Source organism: Mustelus asterias, chromosome 4 (assembly GCF_964213995.1).
Source record: "Mustelus asterias chromosome 4, sMusAst1.hap1.1, whole genome shotgun sequence".
NCBI lineage: Eukaryota > Metazoa > Chordata > Chondrichthyes > Carcharhiniformes > Triakidae > Mustelus > Mustelus asterias.
This window is the reverse complement of record NC_135804.1, coordinates 124,013,994-124,041,061: the sequence shown is the minus strand read 5'-3', so window position 1 is coordinate 124,041,061 and position 27,068 is coordinate 124,013,994. Positions and strand designations below refer to the sequence as shown.

The following is a 27,068-nucleotide window of genomic DNA, read 5'->3' as shown; positions in this document are numbered from 1 at the left end:
GGTAAATGTGTGGGGTTATGGGGATAGGGTAGGGGGTGGGCCTGGGAAAGATGCTCTGTTGGAGAGTTGGTGCAGACTTGATAGGCTGAACAGCCTCCTCCTGCATTGTAGAGATTCTATGGTTCGACAGCGTTTTGCAAGGCTCGCCCATCCCACTGTCGGGGAACTTGCGTGGAGGAGGGGTGGGATAGGAAGTGGGGTAGAAGTGGGTGGGGTTGGGGGAGAAGTGGGGGTGGGAACTACGGCTGTCCAAGAAGATCCCGCTGGCAGGAACAGCCGGGCAATCCTGTGCAGCATGTATGTCTTTCAAGCAATACTGAAGTACTGGCTGTTAGTTATTTGGCTGGTCTGTCAAATAAGCAAATGGAAATTGTATGTTATTGAGGAGAAGAGAATTGATGAACGGAGAAAATAACTACAAAATTGGTGTGTTTAAAAAAAAATGAAGGTGAGATCTCATGGCCCATGTCATCCTTGCTCTCAATTATTGCTTTAATTCAGAGCCAGGCTGTTGGTTCAGTCTTGGTTACAGCCTCCTGGTCCAGTATCCACACGTTCAAATACATTAGAATACACTGTCTACACTTCCCGCTGCCTCGGCAAAACAGCCAGCATAATTAAGGACCCCACGGACCCCGGACATTCTCTCTTCCACCTTCTTCCATCGGGAAAAAGATACAAAAGTCTGAGGTTATGTACCAACCAGCTTGAGAACAGCTTCTTCCCTGCTGCTGTCAGACTTTTGAATGGACCTATCTTGCATTAAGTTGATCTTTCTCTACACCCTAGCTCTGACTGTAACACTACATTCTGTACTCTCTTGTTTCAGTTAGGCCGCACTTGGAATATAGTGTTCAATTCTGGTCGCCACACTACCAGAAGGATGTGGAGACTTTGGAAAGGGTACAGAAAAGATTTACCAAGATGTTGCCTGGTATGGAGGCCATTAGCTATGAGGAGAAGTTGGAGAAACTTGGTTTGTTCTCATTGGAATGACTGAGGTTGAGGGGCGACCTGATAGAAGTCTACAAGATTATGAGAGGCATGGACAGAGTGGATAGTCAGAAGCTTTTTCTCAGGGTGGAAGAGTCAATTGCTAGGAGGCACAGCTTTAAGGTGCGAGGGGCAAGGTTAAAGGAGATGTACGAGGCAAGTTTTTTACACAGAGGGTTGTGGGTGCCTGGAACTCGCTGCCAGGGGAGGCGGTAGAAGCAAATACAGTAGTGAGTTTTAAGGAGCGTCTTGACAAATACATGAATAGGATGGGAATGGAGGGATATGGTCCCCGGAAGGGTAGGGATTTTAGTTCAGTTGGGCAGCATGGTTGGTGCAGGCTTGGAGGGCCGAAAGGACTGTTGCTGTGGTGTAATTTTCTTTGTTTTTTATTTCCTTCTCTATGAATGGTATGCTTTGTCTGTATAGCACGCAAGGAACAATACTTTTCACTGTATGTTAATACATGTGACAAATCAAACAGAAACGTTGACTAATAAAGCAATAAGAATGGTTGGCCTTTAGCAATTGTAAGATAAACTCCTCAGTACTTTAATCCTGCCACAAAAACTAATATGACAGTAAAATTATAGCTTCTAAATTTGCCATCAACTGGGAACATGAATTGATAAATAAAAGAACAATCCTTTACTGTGGATGGGCCAGACTGGGGCACTGTGGCACTAGAATACTGAGTTGCTGCAGTTCAACACACAAACACATTGATGGGATAGCTTCTAATGATATGTTGTCATGGTTTGACCAACAACGCCCACTCACTCTGCTGGCTGCAACCACTTGAGAGGAGGCTGCTCTGAAATACTGAATGTGAAAGTGTGAAAATGTGCACTTAAATATCTCCGTGGTATCTTTAGAGATCTAAAACGGTTGTACTTGTTGTGTTTCATTTGGGGAAAAAAATGAATAAAGTTACATTTGTCAGTTTGCTTATGATAAGTTTGAGAAGACTAAATTACAGCATCTCGTGAGCCAACCTGTACCTGAAGGTGAGAGAACCATGAAGAACAGCAGACAAATATGTTAATAAGGTTGATTGAAACTTGTGCTCAGACTGGGCCTGAGATTGACAGATGTCTGCTGCCCCCTTCTGGCACTCTGTCCCTCTGCACCCCCACCCCTCAGATTCATAGAATCCTACAGTACAGGAGGAGGCCATTTGGCCCATTGAGTCTTCACCGACCACAATCCCACCCAGATACTTTCGCCATAACCCCATGCATTTACCATAGCTTGTTCCTCTGACAGTAAGGGGCAATTTAACATGGCCGAGGTACCTAATCCGCACATCTTTGGACTGTGGGAGGAAACCGGAGCACCTGGAGGAAACCCACGCAGACACAGGGAGAATGTGTAAACTCCACACAGACAGTGACCCAAGCTGGGAATCGAACCCTGACACTGAGGCAACAGTGCTAACCACTGAACCAGAATGAAAGGCACCTTTCCGTTTAGGGTGTCTGTGATTTACCAATCTACCCCTGGGATCAGGAGCGTAAATGTGGGGATCTTGTGCAATGATGTCAGTCTTGTCCTGACTGAAAATGCAGGAGCCATAAACATTAAAGTACCTAGATTGGCAGCTGTTAAGGAGCCTGTTCACAGGAAAAGTCAATGTAACCTAGAACTTATCAGCAAGTCATCATTATTTGATAAAACATGCAAGTTTCCATTAAAACCTATGAGCTGAATCCTGTAACAGGATTTCTTTCTAACCCTTTAAGTACTTCCCTGTCCAATCTTTGAATGAGCCCATTCCACAGGAACAAGATCAAAAGTTAATGGGCCACTGAAATTCCTGCATTTTAATTTTTATCTTTTTCACTTCATCAAGTGTGGTGCTGGGGATTAGAACATTTTCCATGTCAAGGGCAACCTGGGTGAGCAAGGAATAGTTCCAGGTTAAGAGAATCATGAGGTTAAGTGGCTTTGTACATAAGTGGCCTCCTGTCCATCCGAGCTACAAAAGAGCATAAGTGTGAACATTCCCACTGCCCTCATAACCATCCAGTGGCCACTCAGGATGAGATTGCCAATTTAATACCAAATTAAGAGCAACTTTGTGCTTTGGGCACTGAGAAACCAATTTCACATTGGGCCCCCACAGGCATCAGAAAGTAAAGCACTGTCAACCTGGATTTAAACCTGTCTCCTAGGGAGAGCATCAAAAGCATCCCAATAGCTTTCCTTTCACTGCCTCTTACTTTCAGGTAGCTAATTTGTGTGTGACAGGAATCCAAATTGCTTCCTGGCACCATTGAACCATCTCCTCCCCGCCTTCCCCCACCTCACCCCCTTCCCCCCCCCCCCCCACCTCACCCCCTTCCTCCCCCACCTCACCCCCTTCCCCCATAAGCTCCTGCACAACACCTGAATCCCTCCCCCACAGCACCCTAGCTGTGCCGTGTTCTTGGTACCAAATGGTCTCTAATTATAATCTTTTCATTTATTCATGCCACATGGAAACGTTTTAATATTCTACTTTCAGAAGGTAGAAATAGTTTGTGTTTTTAATGAGTAAATATTAGACGGCAAAGTTCTTGGAGGCTTTATTTTTTTGCTCCACATCAGACTCGCCCGGAGGGGAGCCTTATTTATTAAAATTATTATTGAGCAATCAAGGGAAACCCCATTGTGCAGGAAAGTGATTTTATTTTTTAAAAAATGATGAGATGAATCCAGTAACACAGAGCTTGCATTTTAAAAGATTGAAGAGTACAGTTTTGGGATGGGGGGATGGGGGTTGGTGGTGGAGAGACTGTCGAGATAAAGTCTTGATTTGTAAGTAAAAGTTTATTTATTGGTCACAAGTAAGGCTTACATTAACACTGCAATGAAGTTACTGTGAAGTTCCCCTAGTCGCCACACTCCGGCGCCTGTTCGGGTCAATGTACTTAGCCAGCACATCTTTCAGACTGTGGGAGGAAACCGGAGCACCCAGAGAAAACCCACGCAGACACAGGGAGGACATGCAGACTCCACACAGACAGCGACCCAAGCCGGGAATCGAACCTGGATCCCTGGCGCTGAGAGGCAGCAGTGCTAACCACTGTGCCACCGGGCCGCTCATCAGGGGGAAGAGGAGCTGTATGTTCAACGGTTTAGAAGGAATGGTCTGGTGAAATGGAGGAAGATGGGAAATATTTCAGCAAAGTGAGTGCGATTGGTGCAGCTTACTTCACTTTATTTTTATGTACAAAAAGAACACAGGAAATAGGAGTAGATAATTTGGTCACTCAAGCCTGCCCTGCCATTGAATAAACTCATAGCTGATATGACTGTATCTTAATTCCCACCCCACCCCCAGCCACAATCCATTAACCCATTGACTTCCTTGCAGATCAAAAACCTGTCTAACTTGAATACGTTCAATGACTCAGCTGCCACTACTCTCTGGGGTAGTGAATTCCAAAGATTAATGGCCCTCTGAGAGAAGAAATCCTTCAACTCCATCTCAAATGGGAAACCCCTTATGTTGAAACAATGCCCCTTAGTTCTACACGAGGGGAAGTATCCTCTCAGCATCTATCCTGTCATGTCCCCTCAAAATCTTATGTTTCACTAACGCTACCTTTCCTCCTTCTCGTCAAGAGCAGTGCTGAGGAAAGGGAGGTGAGGGAGAGATCCCTGCTGATTGCAAGACTTTCAGTGGGCTGATGTCCACGTCACATAACTGTGTTTCTTGGTCATACTGATATTTCCTGGGATTGAAGCAGTCAGGTTGGGTAGCTTTTGTTGGAATACTGCTTAGTGAGATTAGGCCTTCCCTCTTAGGTGGATGTGAAAGATGTCTGGGCACTATTTCGGAGAAGAGAACCATTTTCTTCCTGAATCCTGACTGAGATTTGTCCTTCAGCCAAAACATAAAAACAGATTATTTGTTATTATTACTTTGTGGGACCTCAAAGTGTGCAAACTGGTTGCCATGTTTATCCATGACAATAGTGACTTCACTTCAAAAAATAATTTTCAAATGGTTGTAAGGTTTTAAAGTTTATTTATTAGTGTCACAAGTAGGCTTATATTAACACTGCAATGAAGTTACTGTGAAAATCCCCTAGTTGCCACACTCTAGGGGTACACTGAGGGAGAATTTGGCATGGCCAATGCACCTAACCAGCACGTCTTTTGGACTGCGGGAGGAAGCACCCAGAGGAAAGCCACGCAAACATGGGGGTGGGGTGCGGGGGTGGTGATGTGCAGACTCCACACAGACCGTGACCCAAGCCAGGAATCGAACCCGGATCCCTGGCGCTATGAGGCAGCAGAAATAACTACTGTGCCACCGTGAAATATCCCAAGGTTATGAAAGTTACGTGAATGCAAGTCTTTCTTTCTTATTTTTTTAAGATACCAGCTTTTATTACAGCAGACTTTTATATCATTGCCATTCTGGAAGGTCAACAATGAATGTCCCAGAACAGTCAAAAAAGCAATTGGTCAGTGAGTCACAGCCAGCTAAGATATTCCGGGAAGTAAAGTGCTGTGGGTTTGTTTTGAGAGCAAATACTTGCAGGTTTTTTTTTGAACTTCTCTACCACTAACCCCAAAACCTGTTTAAAATGACGTGAGGTGACACCTTCTGGAATCAACACACTGCAGATATTTTGAGAACCGCCAATTGTGTGGGGGCGACTTGGTACATTGCAGTCAATTCTACAGCTGCCCTTTCATTACCCTGTGGATAAAGAAAGCATCCTTGCATCAGTGCTGAGTGACATGTTTCGATGCTGCCCCTGACTATTAGGTAATCGCTTTTAATAGCCATGAACGTTTTGTTACAACAAAGTTGTTTGGTAAAGGGTGGAGTGGAATTCAAACTGACTTCTCCAGTTGGACACCTGTTAATGTATTTTAAAACCTTAATTCAGCAGGGTAAAGCATTAAGAATATCATGCTGATGTACTTGATTTCGGATGCATTCTGAACTCAGTTTTTTTTCCATCTCCTTTCCTTTAATCCTGTTGAATGTCTTTTCTTTTACCCTAGCTTGAAGACCCTCTGTCGTTCCCTGCAGTGATCGTAGAACAAGTGCCAAACACAGACTTGTTCTATTCTAGCCTGGATTGCGATGAGGTCTCCACCAGGATGATAGACGATACATCTTTGGATGTTGTTGAAGAACAGATAATAGAGGATAACATTGGTCTTTCAGGTGTGTATCTTGATGTGACGGTCCAAGAGTAAGAGTTTGTGTAATGTTGAAGATGGGTCGGAGTGCATATACAGGATGTCATTTATGACAATATCCGGTCAGTTCAAGAAAGCACGTTTTTAATTCCAGCCTGTTTCACTTTTGTGTGTTAGCTTCAACTCTGTGCCAGCACTCCGCTTGCGGTTTCAAGTCCCACATTCACACATGAAAATCACCACATGCTGTAATCCAAACTGACACTCCAATGCCAAACTGAGGCAGTACTGCACTGTTGGAAACTGAGTGTACAAGATTTCATGCCATTATATTGTTTAGGAAGAACAGGGGAGATCTTCCTGGTGCCCTGGCCAATAATTACCTTTCCATATGACTGAATAAACAGATTACCTGTTCATTATCTCATTCCTGTTCGTGGAAACTTGCTGGTAGAAATTTGGTGGCCTCCTTTCCTGTATTGTGTCTACAGTGAAGAAATATTTCATTGGCTGTAACGCCTTTTGGGATGTCCTGTGGCTGGGAAAGGCACTGTTTAAATATTTTTTTTCCTACTATCTTTGCTCTTTGGGTTTCTCTGTGGCCAGCTCAGTGTAGAGATCCCTCTCCATCCTCAATTGGAATCTGACCTCCCCAAAAACCCAATGTTAGGTATTGGACCTACCTGGTCCTGCAAACTCCTCTGGAGTGATACCACCCCCCCCTCCCCAGCAATTCGGCTAGAAGCTAAGCCTACCATTGTGGCTAGCTTCTGGGTGGGAAATCTGTTAATGATAAAATACACACAGGATGGAGTTAAGATTCTTCAAAATATAAACCTAAACCTCTGTATTCCCATGGCCTACAGACTAACCTGAACCTCACCATCAATCCCTGCCAACCACCTCCTGCCCATGACCTGCACCCCCTGCCCAGCTCACCACCCTTGCCCAGCTCCACCACCCTTGTGTGTAAGAATCTTCCTCTGGAGTTGGCAAACTGCTGTACAATTCCGTTTACACCATCCATATTTGTCAGCCAATGACATCATTCAAATGACTGTCTGTTAGCCATTTTCATTGAGCTTGACTACAAAGGTATTGTTTGAAATGCATGAACACTGACTCCTCTACAAAGACTAGGTCACTTTATCTTGCTTGCTTTCAACGTGTTGCGTGATTTTTTTCGTCCATGCAGTCAGATGCAGCTGTTGCTCTATTGGAGCAAATTCTTAATGGTCATAAGATTGAAGTCTGGAGGAGGGCAAATGCAGACCTGCAGCCTGAAACCAGTCTGCCACTCTTATAAGATCCATTGCCGATCATGGTCAAATTGTCGTAATGCCAAGCCACCTGCGATAAACTATATACAAGGAAAGCCCAAAATCATTTGAGCTCTGAACCTTGGATAAAACTATGCAAATATATGATGGTGCATAAGATTGGGGCAAAGGAAATTCAGGATTGATATGAGGAAGGTCCTTTTTGTGCAATGTGTGTTGACATTTGGAGCTGGATTTTCGCAGAGCCATTTAAAAATGGCAGACTGAATCCAATTCTGGGATTCTCACCTCCATTTTAATCATTGAGGGATAAGTGTGTGGACTCAGTATCTGCACTCCTGATCTAGCTGGGTCCATTGCAAGAGACGTCAGCTCCTAGCTCCCCCATTCCCTCACAATTTGCTTGGAGTTGGGTAACTTCTTAATGGTGTGATTCATGGCTTCTCAGAAGCATTGTGAACCACGGTCTAGATTCGGGAACCCTTAGAAAGGCAAGTTCAAAAGGTGTTAACAATGTTAACACCTTTTGAACCATTGAGTCCCCACAGTCCCTTATGCCTTCCATGCCAAGACAATGCCAATTCATGCCCCCAGTCACTCCTAGTGGCCTCCTATACCCTCCATGCCACTAGTCACTCCCTGTGGCCCCTCTAATTCTCCATGCCAGCTCAATGCCAACTTATGCTCATTCACCCATTATGTATTATGTGTGTTGCTAATGCGTCATTTAATACTAATGAAATTGTGAGAGGAAACCAGCACCTATTCAGATACGCTCTAAGTGGGAAAAGCTGCTGTTCCTACAATCTGACAAAAATGTCAGAAATAACAGAGCATTAAAGCAACAATAACAAAGACTTCAAACACTTCACACCTCTTAATCTTGTCCAAGTAAATATTGAGATATTGACAAAAAAATCACAGAAAAAATAGTTTTTTGTAACCATTTAAAGTTGTCAATTGAGCAAAGTCAGCAATTCACTTCACTTGTCAAAATAGATTCCCTGCTGAGCTATTGTATTTATTGGTCTTGCCTCCCATACTCAGCCTGTCCAAATCATGCTGAAGCATCTCTGCATCCTCCTCACAGCTCACCCTCCCACCCAATTTTGTATCATCTGCAAATTTGGAGAAAATACATTCAGTTCCCTCTTCTAAATCATTAATATATAATGTGAACAGTTGGAGTCCCAGCACAGATCTCTGTAAAACCCCACTAGTCCCTGACTGCCAATCAGAAAAAGACCCATTTATGCCAACTCTTTGCTTCCTACCTGTTAACCAGCTTTCTATCCATCTCAAGGCATTACCTGCAATCCCATGTGCTTTAACTTTACATAAAGTTCAACATTTATTTATTAGTCACAAGTAAGGCTTACATTAGCACTGCAATGAAGTTACTGTGAAATTCCCCTACCCCTCGTCGTCTGTTATGTGAGACCTTGTCGAAAGCCTTATAGCCTTGTACAGTGAGGACACACCTTTTAACCAGCACACTTTGACACGCGATTGACTCTGTGGGTACCAGGATATGCTTCCAGGGCTAGCAGGCTCAGTTCTATCACCTCTTTCCCCCCCCCCCCCTCCCGCCCCCCCACCACACACACTCACACACACACATTGTGTGCAACCAGGCACTTTAGACTGAGGCAAATCTGCCAAATTGGGGAGGCTTCCAACTGAAGTACCCGCCTTGGTAGTGAAAATCTGGCCCTAAGAATACATTTTTTGATAGGCAAGTAAAAGCCAGAGCTTTGGGGTCATGTAAGAGACAAATTGGATGTTGTGATGGTTTTCCTTGGATGAATATACTCGAGTGGACCTGTTCTGTACTTGTGATTATTATTGAGAGATGCTTCTCCCAGGGCAGTGTATTTTTAGAAATATAGAACAATTTTTATATTCCAGCAGTCAGTGCTTAGTTCCTGATTACATACCGCACATCAGTATGAAAGTAAGGTAGTGGGGAACATATAAACTGACTGTAAATTTTCTATAGATATGTAAAGAGAAAAAGATTGACAAAAATAGATGTAGGCCCCTTATAATCAGAAACGGGAGAATTCACAATGGGGAATAAAGAAATGATTGAGGAATTAAATTTATGTCTTCCTTTGTGAAGACTCAAGCAATGTACCAGAAGTGCTGAGAGAAACATGTTTTAGTGAGGAGCTGAAGGAAATCAGCTTTAGTAGAGACATGGTTTGGGGGAAATTGATGGTGGATTAATCTCCAGGTCCTGATCTTCCTTCCAGAGTACATAAGGAAGTGGCCCTGGAAATAGTAGATCCACTAGTGGTTATTTTTCAAAATTCTTTGGACTCTGGAATAGTTCCTACAGATTGGAAGATAGCTAATGTAATCTTGCTATTCAAAAAGGGAGGTTGAGAGAAAACGGAATGATAGACCAGTGACCCTAACATCGGTACTAGGGAAGTTGCTAGAGTCTATTATCAACTTGGCATTTGAAAGGCAGTGGTATATCAGACAAAGTCGGCATGGATTTACAGAAGGGAAATCATGCTCGATGAATCTATCGGAAATTCTTTGAGGATGTAACTAGTAGAGTTGACCGAGGAGAACTAGTGGATGTGGCTTATTTGGACTTTCAGAAGGTTTTCGACAAGGTCTCACATAACAGACTATTTAAAGTTAAAGCACATGGGATTGCACGTATTGTCTTGTGATGGATAAAAAGCTGGTTAGCAGGTAGGAAGCAAAGAGTTGGCATAAATGGGTCTTTTTCCGATTGGCAGTCAGTGACTAGTGGGTTCCATTGGGATCTGTGTTAGGACCTCAACTGTTCACATTATATATTAATGATTTGGAAGAGTGAACTGAATGTATTATCTCCAAATTTGCAGATGGTGCAATTAGGTGGGAGGGTGAGCTGTGAGGAGGATGCAGAGATGTTTCAATGTGATTTGGACAGGCTGAATATGTGGGCATCTGCATGGCAGATGCAGTATAATGTGGATAAATATGAGGTTATTCACTTCGGTAGCAATAATAGGAAGACATATTATTACTTGACTGGGTATGAATTGAGAGAGGTGGATATTCAATGAGACCTTGGAGTCCTCCTGCATCAGTCGCTGAAAGTAATTGTGCAAGTACAGCTGGCAGTCAAGAAGGCAAATGGTATGTTGGCCTTCAGAGCAAGAGGATTTGAATATCGGGTTAGGGATGTTTTGCTGCAATTGTATAGGGCATTGATGAGGCCACACATGGAGGATTGTGTGCAGTTTTGGTGTCCTTCTCTGAGTAAGGTTGTCCTAGCTATAGAGGGAGTGCAGCAAAGCTTTACCAGGCTGATTCCTGGGATGGCAGGTCTGTCATATGAGGAGAGACTAAGTTGGCTAGGACTATATTCACAGGAGTTTAGAAGAGTGAGAGGGGATCTTTCGAAACTTATAACATTCTAATAGGGTTAGACAGGGTAGATTCAGAAAGAATGTTCCCAGTGGTGGGGGAGTCCAGAACTAGGGGTCATAGTTTGAAGATAAAGGGTAAACCTTTTAGAACTGAGGTGAGGATACATTTCTTCACGCGGAGGGTGGTGCATGTGTGGAATTCACTACCAGAGAATGTAGTTGAGGCCAAAACGCTGCCTGATTTCGAAAAGAAATTAGATATAGCTCTTGGGGCTAAAGGGATCAAGGGATATGGAAGGAAAGGGGGATTAAGATATTGAATTCAATGATCAGCCATGATCAAAGTGAATGGTGGAACAGACTCGAAGGGCTGAATGGCCTACTCCTATTTCCAGTTTCTGTGTATTGTTAATTTTAAATTTGTGGTGTACCTCATGATTCAAACTGAAGCACTGGGGGTTATTTAATTAGCTGGTGTCTTTTGTGTATTATATGCTGCTTTTGGGGCTATTTTGTATTAATTCATTCTGCTAAGCAATAGATTAATTCAGCTAACCACATACAGTAGCAGGGGGAAAAACAAATCCTGAAAAGCTGTTTTAAAGGTTTTATGCCCGGTTGAGGCTGTATGTGAATCCCAGATGAATGTAAGTTTTTCCCTTTTCCCTTATTTAGATTGGCTCCGTCATTGAAACTGTTCTCTTTGTGTGCATAGAAAAGCCTGATTTTAAAATTCACATTTAAGAATTCTTTTTATTTCATAATGAAATTATGATTTTGGTTCAGGAGTTGCCTCTATAATGAATGGGATGGAATGAAATGTTGCCAGAGATGGCCATCGGCTGCTCTCCCCTTTTTGAGAGAGAATTGATTTGGTGGTGACTTAAGCTGAGGATCACCACACCTCGGGCAAGGGGCAAGGAGGTGGGGCCTTCATGAATAACCTCAGCAGGTACAACAATTGAGCCCACGCTGTTGGCGTTGCTTTGCATCACAAACCAGCCGTCCAGCCAACTGAGCTAAACCAACCTCCTGAAGCAACACCAGTTCATAAAAGAACTGAGAAACGATAGGTCATACAAAGCAAATAGATTTATCGGGTGGGATTTTCCGGCTGTGCTCACCCCAAGTCCGTAAAATCCCACCTGATGTTAATGGACCTTTGCATGGTCCGTGTCCTGCCCGCTGCAATTCCCGTTGTGGCGGGATGGGAAAATTCCGGTGATCATGTACATAATATGCCACCAATATAATATTGGGTAATTTTCATAACCACATCAAGACCCAACTTTTGGAATGTGTGTGGGGTAGCTATAGTTGAGGACAGCACTAAAATAACAAAATGTAACTTGTTCATTGTGGTTCTACATCAACTCTATAAATCAAATTATATCAATAGAATCATAGAGTAGTACAGCACAGAAGAAGGCTAATCGGCCCATCGATTCTGTACTGGCTCTTGAAGAGCAATCCAATTAGTCACACTCCCTGACTCTTTCCCCATATCTCTGCAAATTTTCTCCCATAATTTTTTTAAAATCCAATTCCCTTTTTGAAAGGCAATATTGAATCTATTTCCACCACCCTAATAGAAAGTTGATTCCAAATCCTTATCACTCATTGCATAAAGAAATTTTCATTCACGTTTCCTGCGGTTTTTTTTGCCAACCACGTAAATCTGGTTATCAACCCTTTAGCCATTGGAAGCAGTTTCTCTGGATTTGCCTTGTTGAAACTTTAATCAGAATTTAGTGCTGGTTGTTGGAGTATCTCTATCTTCTTTTAGCTGATGGGAGTCCATAGTTGTCAGCTGCTTTTGAGAACAGTCCATGATCGTTTGAAGGCCATGTTCACATTGGAACTTTGTGGATTTTGGGGTTTTCACAGCACTTCTGCAATGTTAGTGGATAAACAGAAGGAGGTTCCATAGAATCAATATGCAGACACTGGCATGTACCTTTAAGATGCTGCATAGTGACAACACAATGGCAGCACAGTGTGGGTAAGGCTGGAGAATAAATGTGTACAGCCTCCAGGTTAGATGTTCACTATTGCCTGTGATTCCTATTTCAGATGTTCACTGCTGCCTGTGACTCTGTATCAGTAAGACTTCATGTATACTTTGAGTCAGGCATATAGTCACGTAATCAGCCTATGTGAGGACCCAGCTAGACTGAGGCCTGTATAGAGCTGTATATAGTTGTTACTCGTAGTAAATTTCATGAAATTGTCTTCGACCAGAACTCTCTTCCATCAAAATGTCTTGTTCAGCATACGTAGCACGGAGACCTTGAGGTTCACATTGAGACCCTCAATGTACATGCTGGGAGCAGACTGGAAGAGGCCACAGATGCTTGGCAGCGGCGGTTGCTTCTAAAGATTTCATGGCAGCGGAGGTAATTCCTAAAGATACCAGAAGACAAGGCAGTGGACTATTTCGGCAGCAACATCAGCTGCAGAGGTTGCACTTACCCAGCTCCAATCCAGACTCCTTGAGGGAAGGACAGTCTGTAACTACAGCACTTAAAGGGAAGTCACTCACAGGGAACCTCTGTCCTGCTTCAGTTTAAAATCAAGAAAAAGTCCAGTTTTTCAACTGCAAGAGCTTGGGATCCGAAATTCAGCACAGTGACTAGTTCCAAAAGACATCGGAGTTCAGCAGCGAGTGAAGACCTCACTCCAAGCTCAGTGATATGGGCAGCAGACTTTGTTTTACCTGAATGTTGTGATCATCTATTATTACCACTCATTCTAACAGTACAGGCAAGAGCGCCAAATTTGTTTAAAAATAAAATGTACCCCAGGCTTGAGGGGGCCGGGAGAGGCAAGTTACAAAGGATCTCAGCAAGGCTCCGCACAACTGTCTGTTGGTTCCACATTTTAGTTTTTCAATTTTGACACCAAACCCAGCTCACCCCAGACAAGCAAGGTGTGGCAGCAACCCAGTACAATAAAATGGCACAGCTTCAATAGAACCAACATGCAACACAATGACTCTGCAATCTAAAGATCTGCAGCTTCAAATTCTTGTTCCCTATTTCAAACCAGGCTCTCAGAAGCAAAGCATATTGAGTGCTATTTTTAAAATGTACAGCAAAAGGAGAGACGAGCTTTTCCCTCGGCAGCGCACTCTTATGAGTCAAAAGTGATATAGTTGTTGCAAAAGCACAGGGACACCAGACAGGCCGTAAGTGCAACTCCTCATCCAAAGAGACACACCACTCAGCAACTCCAGTGCAGCCAATAACCAAGAACATCACAGTGGCAAAAAGAGATTTGACTATGAATTGGCAAGCAGGAGATCTTGCAGAATTTCAGCTCTTCAAACTGCAAGATCCACTCACTTTTTATAGCGTAGCAGGTACAGGGCCAAAAGGAAAAAGCCACTCAGTTATTAATTGTTCTTGGTAACGAGGGGATAATGCTTGTGAGCTCAGCTGTTCTATCTGATGAAAGCCTGACAAAATCTTCAAGCTCATCGAAGATCAACTGAAGGTCCGAGCCAACTTAGAATTCAGAGGCTACAGTTCATGTCGTTCTGACAACAGCCAAGTGAAAGCATTGATCAGTTTATAAACCAGTACTGGTGCAATGCAGCCGAATGCAGCTACGATACTGATGGCCTTATGGAGAGATTGATGGAGTTTTTCGTCGCTTCAATACCCAGATAGAGCCAAAGGTTGCTCAGTAGCTGCATTACTGGACGAAGGTAGAAAAAGTGAAACATTAGTGGCTGGCAAACAGCACCTTCAAGCCTTTGATCACAAATCTACCATTGCCACAGGAACCAGAACATCAAAGATGCCCAAATCCTGCATGTGGTGCAGTCTTAAGCACAACCCAAGCAATGTCTAGCATACTTTTGACATGTACAAACTGTGCCTCACCAAAGGACATTGGGCAAAAATGTGTCACAAATGCAACAAACCTGACATATCGCCAAAGTACAAAACTCACCGCGAAGAAAGATTCCACAGAGATCCAACACAAATGACAGATTGAGGGCTCACCCACAAAGTGTAATCATACAACTGAAGTGACAGTCACCCCAATACACCACTGCCGTTTAAAGATCCAAGCCAAACTCTGTGGCTGCGATTTTACCACTTAGTTGGGCGAGCTGGTAAAATCGCACGATAGCCTGATTTCTCGCCGCTCGCGATCTTACCGGCGCTGGATTTCCAGCGCATTCAGCCTCCTGCACATTACTGGCAAGAGGCTGAATAAATTATTTGAATATATTTAAAACAGCATTAACATGTGACTAGCAAGCCCTTTCACATCTGTCAGCTCTCTGCTGGTGACCATTGCGCATGTGCAACCAAGGGTGTGCAGATGTGCAATGGCTCCCTCTGCTGCTGCGGCAGCTTTGCTGGTGAGTTAAACGTCGCCTGCTCCATCTAGTGGCTAGATGTGGCCTAGCTGAGTTTTTTAGTGTCCAGAAGATTCGGAGTAAAGACTCACCCAAAAAACAGATCTGAAACTCTCTCGTGTACACACTAACTAGGCACCTAGAATTTTTCCTGTAAACTTCTGCCCTACATGTTGTCAACTGCCACTGTTGACTGAGTCAGACTGACTCAGTCCACAGTTAGGTTGACTGACCCAACCAACAACAAAGATATGCCTCTAGACCTTGAAGTAGACATTATTGAATATGAGGTGGAAGACCATCCCCATCCTGACTTGGTCCATTTTGGGCAGGGTCAAGTCAAAATGGTATAACAAGCCACTGAGAAGACCCACTGCTACAACAATGAAAACTGCTGTCTGGCACAATCGCATCAAGGGTGTTTACAAAAGTATCCGATCGTTTTGGCATTACAGGGATGAACTGGGCATCTACAGAAGCATTATACTCAAAAGTAAGCAATTCAAAAGGCAAACCTCACTAAGTTACCTACACACCGGACATATGGGCACACAACCAACAAGAGACCTTGCCAGTTTATTGGCCAGGTATTAATAAAGACATTGACACTTTGAACAAACATTCTATATGCCAGGAGCACCAACCACAGCAAGACAGAGAATCGTTGCAACCACAAGGAATCCTCTCTGTCCCATGATCGAAAATAGCCACTGATTTATTCAATCTGGACGGTGAAGATTAAATCTTGGTTTAGATTAAATCACTGAATTCCCTTTCATTTACCAGATCAGGGACACAACCAGCTTTACGATTGTTGATACACTCACCATGGATTTCAGCATGTTTGTTCTGCCTGAAACCATTATCTCAGGCAACGGTCCCAAATATAGAGGATAACTTTTCTGGGACATGTGCAACAAATGAGATGTAAAACACATCACATCTTCCCCGCATTACCCTCACAGTCTAATGGGCTAATGGATAGACCATCAAGATGGTCGAAGCAACACTTACCAAATGTGAGGCAACTAAGCAAGATTTCCGAATTACCCTGCTCAATCTTCATGCCACACCACAGGGAGATAGTCTATCCTCACCCGCCAAATTTGATTTTTGGGAGGCAAGTCCATACTGATCCCTGTCCCATCTACTCCCAATCCGGACGGAAGCTCATGATATTTTATCAGAATGGCAGCAGCATGAAGAGAGAACAAAATCATCAACACAGTTAAATGTAGGTCATAGCGTGAGCATAGCAGATCACCACACAAAGACATGAGTACAAGGTAAGGTACTGCGAAAGTGCACACAGCCATGGTCATACTAGGTTGAGATACCAAACAGACAGATCCTTGGAAGGAACCATCAGCACCTTTGCATCGTGCATACTGAACCACAGATGGATCAGACAGACGATGACTCAGACACAGAGTTATTTCAGTCACAGAGGAACACACAAGTACCAACACTGTGAGACGAGATGATCCCGCAGGAATTAACTGATGTAAAGGTGTAATGAAAAACTTGCATCTACTTTTATTTTCCTATTCAAAGTATGATTACCCCTTTTCCGAGAGAAATGATTTTTGGATTGAAGAGCAAAGAAAATAGACTTAAAATGTGCAACGAGTGAAGTGGGGAGAAAAAGAACAATGAAATGGTCTGGCAGGGGACAGGAATAAATAAGCCCCAGATCCCATAGATAATAAATGGTTTGGCTTCAACACTTGTATCTATTTCAGTAATTTATAACTTCCTCACTTGCTGAACAGCCCTGTGTACTTGAGGTTTTTTGTTCTGCGATCAAAGTGGGTATACCACAGCTTACGAAATGACAGACATGTGTCCCACTGAACTTTCCATCTAACACCATGTCATCTTGTTTTAAGGCCTATATGCTCAAGGTTGTTTTTTGAGTTGTCAGCTTTTCTTTGCAGCATGTCAGCTTTTATGAAGCTGTCTGTTGTCTTTTATTAGATTTGCACTGGTTTGTATGAATTTTAATCCCTTTGAAATGCTAAGTTAGACTTAAAGGTGTTTCCTTCCCTGAGCATGAGTTATTGCATCCTATGGCTGAGAATAGGATTACATCTTTGCACATTTTAAAGGTTGAACCTATGTTAAAAAGAAGGAAAGAAAGGGCTTGTCTTTATATAGTGCCTAGCACAACCTCAGGATGTCTGCAAAATGCCTCACAAAGTATCTTTGCACAGTCACTATTGTAATGTAATAAAGACAGCACCAATTTCCACACATACAGATCCCACCAATTCCACTGAAATAAATAACCAGTTAATCTGATTTTTGGTGATACTGGTTGAGGGATAACTATTAGCCAGGACACTAGGGAGCATTCTCTTTGCTCTTCTTCAAACACAGAGCTTTTACATTTACCTGAGCGGACAGACAGGCCTGAGTGTGATGTGAAAGGTGGGACCTTTGACAGTGCAGCTCTTCCTCAGTACTGCACTGAAGTATCAACCTCGGTTTTGTGCTTGCTTTCTCAGCTTACTGCAGCCCGAGGCTGCAATCTTTTATAGTGTGTCAATTCAATTACTGCGTCAGCTTCAGAAATTTGATGAGATAGTCAGTTGATCACTTTTGAAAACCGGCTTAAGTTGGGCCTGTTTCTATTTTATCTGGGAAACCTTTTCAAGAGTTACAGGAATTGTTATCAAGTGATTGCCTATCATTGTGATGTACTGTTTAAGAAATTGGGCTCCTCGGCCGAAAATTGAGATAAGCAATGTGATTATTGCCCATGTCATAATTCACGGAACAGTTTATCTTCTGTCCTGACCTGAAGCTCATGTCTTTGCTGTTGTATTAATAGGGAGGGTATTTTGGAAAAACTCACTCTGAAACAGTGCCTCCGCTTTCTCCCACTGGAGGGGGGCGGGGGGAGGGGGGGGCGGGTGGCGTGTGGTGTTAGTGATTGGCAAGAGCAGCATTAGTTAGTTGCCCAGCCTCGGTTACCTTTGAGAGTTAAAATTGACTTATTATTCACAAGTAAGGCTCACATTAACACTGCAATGAAGTTACTGTGTAATTCCACTAGTCGCCACATTCCAGCACCTGTTCGGGCCAATGCGCCTAACCAGCACACCTTTCCGAATGTGGGAGGAAACCGGAGCACCCGGAGGAAACTCACGCAGACATGGGGAGAATGTGTAAACTCCACACAGGCAGTGACCCAAGCCGGGAATTGAACCCGGGTCACTGGCGCTGTGAAGCAGCAGTGCTAACCACTGTGTTTACATTAACTCTGCAATGAAGTTATTGTGAAATTCCCCTAGTTGCCACACGCTGGCACCAGTTCGGGTCAATGCACCTAACCAGCACATCTTTCAGAACATGGGAGGAAACCGTGCCGTCAGAGGGTGGAGGTGGACCAGTTTCTTGAACCATTGCAGTTTGTATAGTGCAAATACTCCCACAATCCAGTTACACTGCGATTGCAAATGCAATGCAATTTTTTTTTTAAAATGTAAAAATCAAATCCCAAACTGTGGTTTCGCTGGATTCAGTCTCGCGGTAAATGCTTCTCATCAAAGGTTTTCGAGGTTGGACATATTGCTGCTTCTGTCACATAAACATAAAAGTAAATAAAGATAAATCCCCCTTATTGCTTTGTCTTGGGCACTGTGGAGGAAAACATGTCAGGAATCAACTTGCCTTTTATAACTGGTCCCATCATTTCTGAGAATTTGTGAATCCCTGTGAAAAGCACAGATATATGTCTGGACTCTGAGACTTGAATGAGTGATTGTTCATACAGCAAATTTTCAGTATTGATCCACTATCAGGAGGAGAGGCGTGGGGTAGAGGTCACGGTGTCTTCAACAAGAGAGAAAGGAAAACTGGAAGGAATGTGACCCCGGGTCACTGACGCTGTTGATGAGAGGCTACTGTCTACATTTCTAATTGACGTAGTGTGCTGACCTGTCAGTCTGCATGTCTGCGTGTGTTTGCATGTGTGTGTGTTTATGCGCATGCACGGGGTTGGTCGAGTATTTAATAACATATGATGAAACAGTGCAGCAAAATCATTACAGCGTGTTAAATACAACCGATTCAACCCTTGGTTCACATCAAATCATACAAAGATCAGCCTTAGTGCACTGTCATATAATCAATCAGGAGAAGTGTTTTGGCTGCTGCTCCCTTACCACAGCTGACTGCACAGGTTGATGAAGACAAAGTGCAGCTTATTGAGATAACCCATGTTTTCAAGAGCCAGTGAAGAAAGAGAAGAATTGTAAAGTGTCAGCACTAACAGGCTGGAAAAATTCATTCTTTTTTTTAAAAATGGTACACTTACCAACAATAAAAACAGTATCTTACTAACAATAAAAACAGTATCCCTGCACACTGTCTCGTTCCCTCCCCTCCCTCCACCTGACTCACTCCTCTCTCCCACTGAAGATGCATCTCACCATCTCCATCCTCTCGGGAGGATGTAAAAAATCCGATGGCACTATTTGAAAAAGAGCAAGGGAGGTCTCCTAGCATAGGCCAACATCACTAATACACATGATTCGGTCATGCACCCCTTATTTCTGTTAGTGTGAGCTGGCTATATACTCTGCTCCTTTTTCTTACATTGCAACAATGGCTACACATCAAAAACTGTTAAATCGGCTGTAACTTTCTCTGGGATGTGATGAGATCCCAAAAGATGCTGCATATATGCCAGTTCTTTCCTTTGAATATTGAACATTCTCTGGTTGGATGTGTTGTTTAGTAGGTTAGGTTGTTATAGGTTGTGCATACATTGTATAATGGGTAAGGTACTTCGGTTGTTTGTGGTTTGATTGACAAATTATTAGTCAACTATCATCCTTCTCCATCTGGGAAACTGATTATTGGGATCTCTACAGCGCAGAAGAGACTATTTGGCCCATCAAGTCTGCACCGACTCTCTGACAGAGCATCTTAACCAGGCCCTCTCCCCTGTCCCAACCTCTCACATTTCTGATGACTAATCCATCTAACCTACACATCTTGGAATGCTGAGAGGCAATTTAGCCTGGCCAATCCACCTAACTTGCACATCTTTGGACCGTGGGAGGAAAACGGAGCACCATGGGAAACCCATGCGGACACGGGGAGGATGTGCAATCTCTATACACACACACACACACCCAGAATTGAACCTGGGTCCCTGGAGTTGTGAGGCAGCAGCTAACCACTGTGCCACCCCAAACCTCCCCCACATCTCTCTGCTCAGCTCGAACCTGTGTCACAGAAGGGATGAATATGCCCATGTGCATATTGTGGGCCATGGCAGGAATTCAACAGCCGGGGGGTGGGGGTGATGTAGGCTTAAATACATTCTATTGTTGAGCAAATGTTGCTTATCGTGCAGCAATATCAGAATGTACAAGATTAGAAAAGAATATCTTGGCCCATCTGACTGGGCCCAGTGTGCAGACAATCCCCTATCACAAGATTCATTGCATAACTACCTGAATCAGAAAATGTCGGCTCAAAGCCTATGTTAAGGGCTGAATTTTCCAGGCCAAAGCAGAAACTGGAATCAAGACTGTTTCCAGGTCCGAAAACCACCCCTTTGGGAAGTAGTCACTCTTTGAAACTTTGAATGGGATTCCTTTAACCAGCACGGAGACCAGTTCCCTTTGCAACTAAGGATAGCCAGTGGACCCTCAAAGCTGGAAGGCCAATCCGACGCCTCCCAGCTTGAAAGGAGCAGGAGGCTCTGCAGTACAGGATAAGTAACTGAGAGGGTGCTTCAACATCGAGGCAACCTCTCACAAACTTTATTAAAGCTTTAAATAAAGCACAGTTTCACTACCGTGGGAGGTTGTGAAGGGTGGTCTGCAGGAGAGGCCTTTAGTTGCAGCCCCATCCAGACAGACAGGCAGAGCCTGTGGTCTGGCTGCAGGTACTCAGCCACAGGGCGCCCGGTTCCAGGCACTGAAAGTGCCTTCCGTCAGCCCTAAGGCTTAAAGTATAAAATAGCTGAACACTTCAGTGTACTACTAAAGGAGTTACACTTCGTTAAAGGTTCTGTCTTTTAAGTGAGTCAAACTGAGGCATCATCTGCTGGGATGGATGAAAAGATCCCACTGTACTTTTTTTAAAGAATGGCAGGAGATTTCCCAGCCAACAGTCATTTCATAGCCAAGACAACCTGAAAGATTAAGTAGGCATTCAGAACACTGCTTCACTGCAACCCTTGCTGTGTACAAATTGGCTGCCAAATTTCTCTCCCAACCTTTCAAGAGTAATCCATGAGCTACAAAGGGCTTTAGGATTTCCTCTGAGCATCAGATGAACAGTATAAGTGTATATTTTTACTCGTGTATCAAATGTTTCATCAGTTTCATATCCAGTACTTCCTTGAATTTGCTGATACAATCAATCCTCTTGCATTCTGTATTCACCACCCACTACACAAAATAGTAAAACCTAAATGGTCTTTTCACTCTTTACATCTTACATTTGAGGCTATGCCTTCCTGTCGAGAGACATGATGTGATGTCCAAACTACGTTAGGTGCTAACTAAAAGAAAGGAACATGGTTTGCATACACAGATTCAGACTTAACAACAACAGATTTATTCTAGGAGAGAGTACAAACTGAAAGGAAAACAGCAGCCTCTGCCAACACCCTGATGACATCACCATCAAATCATGTACTCAGCTCTTCAAGCATTCATGCAACCCTTTTAAATATATAACACATAATTGTGCTACTAAAGCAGCCCTGCATTCATGTCAAGGATGTGTGATTAATTGATTTTTACTAGTGGTTAGCACTACTGCTTCACAGCTCCAGGGACCTGGGTTCGATTCCCAGCTTGGGTCACTGCCTGTGTGGAGTTTGCACATTCTCCTCGTGTCTGCGTGGGTTTCCTCCGGGTGCTCCAGTTTCCTCCCACAGTCCAAAGATGTGCGGGTTAGATTGATTGGCCATGCTAAAATTGCCCTTAGTGTCCTGGGATGCGTAGGTTAGAGGGATTAGTGGGTAAATATGTAGGGATATGGGGGTAAGGCCTGGGTGGGATTGTGGTCAGTGCAGACTCGATGGGCCGAATGGCCTCTTTCAGTGCTGTAGGGTGTCTAAGATTCTAAGATACTATGTAAATAAAGGCCCAAGACAAGAGAGAGGCCCTTGAGGCAACAAAAGCATACACCAAGCAGTAATAGATACAGGTATCTGTCTGAAGTTTATTTGCCTTTCTGACTTTGCACAGAAAGACCATTCTCCTAGTCTCCAGAAACAAATCAAAGATATCTCGAATATAATTGGTTGCGTTCACGGAGGAATACCGTGGATCAAATGTTTATGATTAGTGAGCAGTTATCAGTCAAATTGTTGATGAATGCTGCTGGAAGCTTTGGATAAATTTGCACCTTGCAGTCTTCGTGGACAAAAAGGACAGGAATCTTTCAACTGTAGACATTATTTGCACTCAGTATTATAATGGGAATTGTCCGTTATTGCCTTCTCTTTACGTCTCCTCCTCCACCCCCCATCCCCCGGAATTGATGGTTAACAAACAATCTGTGGGCAGGCAAAACAAGCAGTCTAAATCTGTTCTAGTGCTTTTTATTGTGTGGAGAGGTCAGTCCCACGCCTGCTTTATCTGTGGGATTCTGAATTATTGTAATGAGAAAAACCTGAGATGCATGAAGAAACACACAAGACTCGAAGATTATTGTTTCCACTGGGCCAGCCAGTTGTTCTTCTTCCACTATCGTATGGTGCACCTCATTATAATGCATAGCATGCTATTCAAACAGTGCATTATAACAAGGGCGTCTTGAAAGAATCCTGCCTCTGGTTCCTTTTCATTAGAGAAATATTATCATGTCACGTTTATTAGAATTGCTACAAAGGTCAAGGCGTTATACTTATGTCAATGATAACGGTAGTAGTACTGTGATGCTCAATGACTATTACACTGCAGCAGGGAAAATATGTTAATGTCACCGGATGAATATCTAAGGCTTCATTGAGGCTATTTTAATCTGGGCCAGATAGACATGGTCAGCTACAATGTGACTATTTGTGAGTATGTTATTTTTGTTTGACTCAGATTACAGAAGAGTGATACCTGAGTGCCAGCTTTATGCAAAAATACCTGCAACAAACTTGCCACGTGATGCAATTACCTTGAGGATAAGTGTGGGGAGCTGGTGCAAGGGCAAAATATTGTGGACACTGCAAATATGTGATAAAGCCAGAAAATGCTGGAAATATTCAGCAAGTCAGGCAATCATTGAATCCCTTCAGTGCAGAAGGAGGCCATTCAGCCTATTGAGTCAGCATTGACTCTTCAAAGGAGTATCTCTCACAGGCCCTATCCCTCCGCTACTCCCCCTAAGCTTCACATCTTGGGACACTGAGGGATAAATTTGCATGGCCAATCTACCTAACCTGCACATCATTGAACTGTGGGAGGAAACCCACGCAGACACTGGGAGGACATGCATGCTCCACACAGTCACACAAGACCGGAATTGAACCTGGGTCCCTGGGGCTGTGAGACAGCATCGCTAACAACTGTGCCACCGTGCCGCCCTTAATTATAGATCATTGAGCCGGGTACATTAACTCTGGGCAGTATCATCCAGTCCCACCTGTGACAGGCAGTGTCATGGGCAAGATGGGATACTTGGAGTGGTCAAAAGGCTCTCCAAACTTTTCTGTCCCACCCACAACGATGCTCACTGCTGCCAGGACCGGAAAATCCTGCCCCCTCCCCGCCCCCCCATGCTGCCTGGCCTGATGAGTATTTCCAGCATTTTCTGTTTTTATTTGAGCTAGTCCTGATTGAACTAACCAGTGTAACATGATCATCTTGTTGGAGCAAGGCATGGTGGATTAGCCCCTCCTGCAGTCTTGTTTCTGCATCTGCTTTTGTTGTCATGCTGCGGCTTCACCCATGCCTGAGAGAATTTGCAGTTGTACTGTGGCGACCGGGGATTTGGTTGTCCCTGTCCTTTTCTGTTGAGGGGACAATTCTGATATGCTGATAGGGTCAGATGAGGTAGGATAGGGGGAGGCTCGGGTGGAGCATAATAAAACCTGGGAGCTGGTCTTTTCCATGGATAAATGCTTAGTTTCAGCGCAGCAAATGCTGTAGAATTACAGAGTTTGAGAGGACACCAGTTTGACTATTGAGGCATTGCCACCAGAAGGGGTGTTTGGGGGATATTTTATTCATTTGTGGGACATGGGTGTCACTGGCTGGCCAGCATTGAGGCTGCAGCAGTTGCTGGGTCAGTTGCAAACTGGATCAGGTCCCCCCAGGAAGGAGGTGGAGGTGTGGGCACTGCGCCTGCGCTCTGCCGTCCTATCCCGGAAGAAGCTCCAAGTTTGGGATGGAGTTTGATATCCCACTTTGATCGAACACTTCCGGTCTGGGAAAACAGGGAAAGATAGAGAAGGGGGAAAATCTCGCCCGGAAAGCTGACACTGGGCTGGCTGAGCCCAGAGGGCGCCACGTAACCTCCATGGAAGCGGCTCCTGTGTCCCATCTGAAACCAGACGTGGCACAGGGAGGGAGGGAAAGCTAGCGGATTTCCCCATGGCTTTTCCCGTCTGCGAGGGGATCAGGACCCCTTTGGATTTATTAATCCGGGCAGGTATGCCAGGGGGCTGGGGGAGAGCAGGGGGCGGGGGCGATCCTGTCGCTCAGAAAGTTCAGGACAACTTTGCAAAAGTTTCCAAAAGTTTATTAAAGTTAGAGCTTTTTCTTGGGAATGGGGGGTGGAGGTCGTGAGATGGCGATTTTGAAATGTACAGGAAGCAGACTGAAACAACACGGGGTGTAACAAAGTGGCAACTGGTCCCTGTGTGAAATTGACTTGAAATTAAATCCGGTGAATTAGCAATGGGGGAGGGGGGCGGGTTTGGCGTTTCAGGCAGACTTATAAATACGGAAGTAAGTACATATTTCCTCCCTTGTCGATGTTTTGGTGTAACAGCTGCTGAGGTTGACAAGGGGGAAGAGGTGCAAGTCCACTAGTGATGGCCTGAATTGTAGTTCTCCCTCCCTCGTCCAGTTTGGCAAATTCACAGTGCGAGCACTGCACAGAGAGTCAACAGCCGTTGCAGTTTGTTAGCTCACGGGCTCACATTAATCACCTTCATCCTCGGCCTTCGCAGCCAAACTGTTAAAAAGATGAAAACTGATCATGTGCAATTTCATATGTTCATGAAGTATGGAGTATTGACTGTTCCACTTTCATTAATGGATCATGTTTTGATGTCCCTCGGAAGAGTAAACTTGGCCTTTATGATGTATGTTGCCTTTCTTACACAATGAATTTCCCTCTTGAATGAGGACATGTCTCTTATTTAATCTGAGAAGTGTCTGCTGAGCACAGCAAGCTGATTTAGATGTTAGCACACAGCTAGTGATGGGGATTGAAAATGAGGTTGTACTTGCCTTCAATCACAAGCATCTCTCCTGATATGTGGAGACTCAATAATTGATATAAAGTAATTCTGTTAAACTTCATGCTAATTGCTTCAACAGTTTAAAGCAATAGGTTCTAAAATCCGTTTAATGGGCTTCATGTCTTGCCTTTTGGACATTCCCTTTTTGTGACTTAGTCTGCTGGAACAGTCAGTCTAGAGGGGTGTACACATTGTTACATCCCACTGCTCTCATTGGCATTGTAATCTCCGCATCAAAACTATTTTTTTTCAGGATTACCCAGTGTGGCAGCCATGCCTTTGAATAGAGATTGTTGAAAAAAAATTCACAGGCTCCGTGACTGTTGGGCAGTGTTTTGTAAGATAATGCTACTGTTTAATTCATACCAACGTGCAAAAGTGATCCACAGAGAAAGAGCAGCTGGTCCATCAATACTGCCCCACACTCCTGATGGCTGGAGCATCAGGGCCAAACAGTTGTCACCTGCCCACCCCACTCTCACAGCCATGTAAACCTAGGGGCAAATAAGGGGTAAAATTCCTCTCCGATACCATTCAGGCAGTCAAAACTAGCCCAGATCGCATGAAATCAAAATCTCATCTGAGTTGCATGCAATTTATAACTTTTTTAAAAAAGCATTTTGTTGTTATAATGTTATCCCCGCATTACATAGAAACATAGAAGATAGGAGGAGGCCATTTGGCCTTTGAGCCTGCTCTGCCATTCATTACGATCATGGCCGATCATCCAACTCAATAGCCTAATCCTGCTTTTTCCTCATAACCTTTGATCCCATTCGCCTCGAGTGCTATATCCAGCCGCCTCTTGAATACATTCAATGTTTTGGCATCAACTACTTCCTATGATAATGAATTCCACAGGCTCACCACTCTTTGGGTGAAGAAATGTCTCCTCACCTCCGTCCTAAAAGGTCTACCCTGAATCCTCAGTCTGAGACCCCTGGTTCTGGACTCTACCGGCTCCTCACCTCTTCTCTCCCCCCCCCCCCCCCCCCCCCATGCTTTGCTCATTTTCCCATCAGGAGGGCTAAGGTATGATTGTTTGGAAGTGATCCCCACTGATAATTGACCTCAGACATCATTTTTCATGTATACACTTGGTTAGCTGTTTGACTGTGGAGTGCATCACAGTTCTATTCCTGCCCACGCGTTCAAACAATCGCCAACAATGATCAGGAAAGGAGAATTTGATTTTGCTCCAACTCACCAGAAAGACTTGCATTTATCCCGTCCTTTACAGACAATGAAGATTTTTTGAAGTGATTGTAGCAATGTAGAAAACACAGCAGCCAATTTACACACAGCAACACCCTGGAAATAATAATGAACACATAGCCTTTTCGTTTAGGTGATGTCAAATCAAATCAAAATGTTGGTGGTGGAAGGGTAAATATTGGCCAGGGCACTAGGCTAAAACTCCCCTGTTCTTCTTCAGAACAGCACCTTGATTCAATACCTCGTCCAAA

General features: G+C 43.9%; 1 protein-coding gene across 8 annotated transcripts in view; it reads left to right on the top strand.

Moving 5' to 3' along the window:
• The window catches only part of elf1 (E74-like ETS transcription factor 1), a 277,826-nt gene that overhangs the window by 226,800 nt on the left and 23,958 nt on the right, over positions 1–27,068 (top strand). For 6 of the 8 annotated variants that reach the window (XM_078211693.1, XM_078211690.1, XM_078211694.1 and 3 more), the window contains one exon: positions 6,001–6,166. In XM_078211693.1, coding sequence (XP_078067819.1) covers positions 6,001–6,166 — 166 coding nt within the window. Of the gene's footprint in view, positions 1–6,000; positions 6,167–24,551; positions 24,786–27,068 lie in introns of those variants that run through there. The other 2 variants (XM_078211696.1, XM_078211695.1) reach the window with 2 other exon arrangements.